We start from the raw sequence: 6,800 nt of genomic DNA, 5'->3' as shown, positions 1-6,800 counted from the left end.
GTGGCAGATTGAGATTATCGAATTTCAATAACGGCTGAACAGATCGAGTTTTATGTTAGCTTAATCGATAGCTTACACTCCGATCGTAACATACATGCTTTTATTTTTCCTCTACGTGTCCTACAAGCGGAGATATTGCGACGCAAAGTCCAGATCTGTCACTTTTCACATTCAGATTCAGATACGTCGTTATTATTATTGTCGTCGACCAAGAAAAATGTACGTCTCGTTTTTTCGATAATAGATGGCTTTTGACTTAACCAAGCGATGGCAGCATTGCACATTCGAACGTGATCAACCACACATGACGGTTGTGATAATCAGCGATGGAAACAGTGTCATCACATATATACAAAGTGACGCGCGCCTGGTGCAAAAATACGATGTGACGCACACGCGGCGCAAATTGTTAATTAAAATTAAAATGAAATATTAATTAAAATTGAAATGAAATCGAGATTGTCGTTGAAGATCTAAGTATTTACCGCGTCGAAGAAGAGGGTATCTAAATGTTCACCATCGAAGAATTAAGCGTCTAGATGTTTGCCGTCGAGGAAGTGGGTGTCTAGGTGTTCGCCGTCGAGGAAATGGGTTTCTAGGTGATCGCTGTCGAGGAAGTGGGTGTCTACATGTTCGTCATCGAAGAAGTTGGTGTCTAAATGTTCACCGTCGAGGAAATGAGTGCCTAGGTGTTCGCCGTCGAGGAAGCGGGTGTCTAGGTGTTCGCTATTGAGGAAGCAGGTGTCTAGGTGTTCACTATTGAGGAAATGAGTGTCTAAGTGGTTCACAACCATCACAAAATTGCAAGTGTTGCCGCATGAAACATTTTTCTATTTAAATTAAATTTTTTCATTTTATACGGTTAATTCTTTAATTTTTTGTGGTAACACTTAAATTGAGCAAGGTAACGCAATGTTGTGATGTTTTGTATAATGTTTTGAAGGAGAATTAAATAACCACTACTTTAGTTGGTAGAGAAAATCTTTGAATGAATTGTGATTAAATAATCACTACTTTAGTTGGAAGAGGAAATGTCTTTGAATGAATTGTGATATGATAATTTCATTTAAGAGGAATTTAAACCATTTGGATTGGAATAGGAAGATTCTTCAATAAGTATACGTATACTTAGGTTTCATTGTATAAAAATTAAAGATAGTAGCATTTGGATTAAGTAAATAATAAAGATAGTATCACTTAAGTTCTACTTTTTATTTTGTAGTAGAATTTAACTTGGCGCCACATTTGTTGATATCAAATCGTTCGTATGAATAATACATATTAGATTAATATTCATTATTTAATTTGGCAATCAAATCTTTTTTCGAATAATACATAAAATTTTGATAAATTTAATTAAATTAACAGAATTTAACTTGGCGCCACAATTGTTGATATCAAATCTTTTATACAGATGATATATATATCATTAGATTTAGTAAATTTTGTGATATAATGATTTTCATGTAATAATTTTTGAAGGGGAATACAGCCATTATAACTTGGATTGGAATGTATCATATACAAAGAATTATATCAACTCGATTAATCCTGATCGGTGATTAACTGTCAACCGTAAGTGGTCAATTCTACTAAACAACAAACGCAATTAATCATCAGTTCCACGGCCGATTAAGTAATTGACGTTGGTGAAACCGGTCCAAATGGTGATTCTACACGAGAAGCACACACACTTAGCGCTTTTTTTACTTTTTTTTTAAAAAAGGTAAGTTGTATACGATTAAAGTTACTATTATTTTCTTTTTGGAAAATAATATCATTTTCGATTGGGGTGCACTTGCTGCACTCAGTGTCAAGAGCATGTTCGATTGGCAGTGCCAATGCGCACTTGACTAGTGTCACATGTTCATTTGACCGCACGACACTCGCATAGTGCGCACTCAGTGCGCACTAAGTGGCACGAGATATTTTGACGGTGCCAGTTCAGTGCACTGGATATATATATATATATAGGATATCAGTACATCATTTTGTCACAGTATAAAAGGGACAAGCAAATCTGTAATTTATATCATGCAAATGTGTACAATTATTGATAAGTATGTACATATATGATATTCTTGATATGTTATATATTATTTAATTACACATATAGTAAAAAATCATTATTTAAAGTTACGAATATGAAATGTCGAAGTTATTTTTCTGCGTTCTTTCTGCATTTTAATCAAGTCCTTACAATCTTACAACTCGAAATGGCATTTCAACTTTAGCACTGAAAATCTTGGCGTGTTCTTTTGAACTTGCACTATTCAGTGCAACCCATGGAACTCGTCCAGTGTTGGTGTGAACTGAGTGCGCACTGGTGCGCACTAATTTTTTCCCAATCGAAAACGCTATAAGAGTATAGTAAAATTTAACTTGGTAGAATAGCAGTTTTTTTCAATACCATTACCATTTAAGTTTTATCATATAAATAGCTTTTTTCGATGATTAGAGTTAACTAAATAATAAAGATAGTACCGCTTCAGTTTTATAATAGATATCATTAAAGTTAATAATAAATAAATAATTAACGTAACAGAATTTAACTTGGCGCCTGTTGTTGATATCAAATTTTTTATACATATGATACATATCATTAGAGTTATGTAACCATAACAAAGATAGTATCACTTAGGTTTTATTTTTTTAACCTAGACACCCACTTCCTTGATGGCGAACACCTAGACACCCACTTCCTCGACGGCGAACACCTAGACACTCATTTCCTCGACGGCGAACATCTAGACACCAACTTCCTCGACAGCGAACATGTAGACAACACCTACACACTTAATTTCTCGACGGCGAACACCTAGATATCCCTTCGTCGATGGCGAACACCTAGACACTCATTTCCTCAATAGCGAACACCTAGACACCCACTTCCTCGACGGCGAATACCTAGACATCCATTTTCTCGACGGCGAACACCTAGACACCCGTTTCCTCAATAGCGAACACCTGGACACTCACTTCCTCCACGGCGATCACCTAGACACTCATTTCCTCGACGGCGAACATCTAGACACCAACTTCCTCGACGATGAACATGTAGACAACACCTAGACACCCACTTCCTCAACGGCGAACACCTAGGCTCTCATTACCTCGACGGCGAACATTTAGACACTAACTTCTTCGATGACAAACATTTAGACACCCTCTTCTTCGACGCGGTAAATACCTAGATCTTCAACGACAATCTCGATTTTATTTCAATTTTAATTAATATTTCATTTTAATTTTAATTAATAATTTGCGCCGCGTGTGCGTCACATCGTATTTTTGCACCATGCGCGCGTTGCACATTGTATAATATGTGATGACACTGTTTCCATCATTCGTCGTTGTTCACATATGTGGTTGTTCACATTCGAATGTGCAATGCTGCCATCGCTTGGTTAAGTCAAAAGCCATCTATTATCGAAAAAACGAGACGTACATTTTTCCTGGTCGACGACAATAATAATAACGACGTATCTGAATCTGAATGTGAAAAGTGACAGATCCGGACTTTGCGTCACAATATCTCCGCTTGTAGGACACGTAGAGGAAAAATAAAAGCATGTATGTTACGATCGGAATGTAAGCTATATATTAAACTATATATAAAACTCGATCCGTTCAGCCGTTATTGAGATACCATAATCTCAATCTGCCACAACTCGCCGGCTCGCGTAAAGGAGGCATTGCAGTGTCGCTGCGCTTGGCTTAGCGCCGAGACACTACCGTATCTCCAGATCTTTTTCATACAATCTCAAAATCTCCTGCCAATCTTTCATCCTTTGTGAGCCATAACGCTCGAATAAATTTTTTGTATTAGCTTCCGTTTTCTTCAAAATTTTCACAATCTTCACACAGTAAAAATAATTTATATCTAAAAAAAGGTAAAAGTAAAAAGTCAGAAGCAACTATATATTTGTAAAAATCGTAAAATGGAGCTATAATGATTTATAGCTTACAGGCACCAGACAACAATAAAGCAATGTCATCATGAACAGGCATATTCTGTATCGCATTATTAATTTTCTGCCTAATGGGTAAAATATTCATGTGCCAATCCTTCTTGCAATGCTTCCGATTTATCAGCCCCAATCTAGTAACTTTCTAGCGTTAATGTTGATCGGGATATCCTGTTCCTAAATAATTATCGAAATAATAATTTACATGTGAAAATTTGATTAAATAAAATTCAACAATAAAAAAGGAAAACAATATCGAACATTAAAAATAATATAAAAAACACATCGATGAAGTCTGACTAAATGTTTATTCTCGATTGTAGCATGTGTCAAATTGAGGGTAATTCTTTGCAAAAATTTACACAAAGCTTATACAAGCTCAGATGATCTTGACTTTGATATATGTTGTCAAGGTCATGATCTAGAATAACTTTGCCTTAACAATTAAGTGGCGGTCTCTTATAATTTTTTAGATATTTACAGTTAAAGTGTATAATTTCAGTAAAAGATTTTAATCGTGGAGAACGAACTCAAACGATCCTAATCTTGATATGTTGTTCAGGCCATGATCTTGAACAACTTTGCTTTAACAACTAGGTGACGGTTTGTCATACACTGTTAAAAACTTCATGAAATTTAATATACTTTTAAGTTACACAATTTGAATTTAATTCCATGACATTACATTAAATTTAATGTATTTACAACTGAAAAGTATATTTGTGTACATGTACATGAAATTTAATGTAATTTTCATGTACATGAAATTTAATGAAAATTTATGAAATTTAATATACACGTTCATTACATTTAAATAACTACTGTAACTTAATTTTCAGTTAAATTATTCATTACTTTTAATTTCGTTTATAATCACGAACTTCATGTAAAGGAAGCATTTTTAAAAGTGTAGTTTCTAAGATATTTAATCGATTCTCGATTTATGTGAAAGTTGTAGACCTATGTAAAATCTCTACTGAAGTCCTACTGAAATCCCTACTAAAAAAAATCATGTCACAAAAAGTTACGTAACAAAATGTCGTGTAATTAAGACAAGTAAATTAAATTTCCTCGACGTAATTATTATTATTGACGAACAAAAAATCATTTTTGATTGTTATAAAAAACCAACCTTTTCCGAAAGATATTTAAATTTCGATTTCATTTTCGATCCCAGCATCCTACATGAAATAAGAGAGGTATGATCTATGGATTGTTCGATAGAACTGTACTATTATTCCATTCTAAATTCCACCATAAAAACATTATAGATATGATCAACATACTACTCAAGAATGATTATCCCTTTCCTTTCATTTATTCAGCTATCCACACACGAATTAAATTTCACATTAATCATAACGCTAATCATAATGAAATCCAATATAATATAATGATAATACACGTTATTTTACTGTGCTTTTTGTCAAGATCGTTTCTGAATCATTCTCACACATTGCTAAAACTTTAAACCTGCTTTCACGATTCCTAATAAATTAAATAAATTTATCACCACTGGAAAAGATCCTCTGGAAAAGATAGCACATCAAGACGTAGTATTAGTCATGATTGTGACGCCTCATATCAGCCATAAAAGCTGATATGAGGCATATACTAAAAGGCAATTAAAAACCATAGTTTCCGAACATATCAAGAATATAAATAAAAAAACGAGTTCTCCGTCTGTTATTTCCAATCATCGAATTAATCATGATCACAACTTTAATTGGGACGATGTGAAAATTTTGGATAATGAACCGTCATATAACAAGAGACTGATTCCGGATTTGGTTTTTATTAAGAGACAAAAAAACGCATTAAATAAACAAAACGACACGGAATCTCTACCTGCATATGTAATCCTATATTACAATTACTTTCCCTCTTTTAAATTTCCCTTCCTTCGCTGCTAATTTACTGAATCTTCCTTTTCCTAAAATGACTCTTTGTCTCTTTGTATTGTAGTCATTTGTTATCAAGCATTTTAAAGTATGTCTATATAAATTTTGAACAAGATCCAGTCAGAGCATTGCATTGACTTTATAACTTCCATCCGATTACAATGGACATTTTTAAATCGCAAATGTTGAAGATATTTAATGCCTATTACGTTGAAGCTATATGGTATACTTATAGATTTCATAATAATTTATTTACATTTCTATTCGTTATTATGTTAAGATTCAAATGAAGACTTCATATGACCTATGAACAGATGACTATTGCAATCGGCTAGCCTGTTCTAATTCTAAGCTAATTGTTCGACCTATCTTTCAAGAATTTTACACCGACTGACATGTATGAGAACAGAGAGAACAGGTTTCGTACAGTAAATTGCGTTTTATCACTATATGGAACTAGATTAATTGTATGTACAAGGGTCGTCTTCTGAAAAGTTTTGAGCCTCATCATGAAGATAGCGTTACTCGTCAAAGCCATTCTGGTATTATAATCGTGATACTTACGAAAGATATCTGTGACAATTGTGGCCACTTTGGATGTTCAGTTCTTGTTTGACAATCATTTGTGTCGTCATTTTGTAAAAATGGAAAAAATTTAATATCGTGCTATAATTAAATTCTTGCATTTGAAAGGCAATACGTCTATGCAAATTAAAGCCGAGTTGGACGCTGTTTACAGGGACTCTGCCCCATCATTGCCACCGTGAAAAGATGGGTAGCTGAATTTAAACGTGGTCGTACCAGCTTAGCTGATGATGAACGTTCGGGACGGCCAACAATTGCAACCATAACATCACCGATAACATCGAAGAAATTCATCAAATGATAATGGACAACCGTCGAATTAAGGTTAGGGAGATAGCAGAGGCTG

General features: G+C 34.1%; 1 protein-coding gene across 1 annotated transcript in view; it reads right to left on the bottom strand.

Moving 5' to 3' along the window:
* Nucleotides 1-6,800, bottom strand: part of LOC108727385 (uncharacterized) — a 15,043-nt gene that overhangs the window by 2,887 nt on the left and 5,356 nt on the right. The window contains 3 exon segments of the mRNA XM_018455502.1: nucleotides 3,736-3,883; nucleotides 3,969-4,095; nucleotides 4,098-4,145. Coding sequence (XP_018311004.1) covers nucleotides 3,736-3,883; nucleotides 3,969-4,095; nucleotides 4,098-4,145 — 323 coding nt within the window.

Source organism: Mycetomoellerius zeteki, unplaced genomic scaffold, assembly GCF_001594055.1.
Source record: "Mycetomoellerius zeteki isolate Tzet28-1 unplaced genomic scaffold, Tzet1.0 scaffold485, whole genome shotgun sequence".
NCBI lineage: Eukaryota > Metazoa > Arthropoda > Insecta > Hymenoptera > Formicidae > Mycetomoellerius > Mycetomoellerius zeteki.
This window is presented reverse-complemented; position numbering and strand designations above follow the sequence as displayed.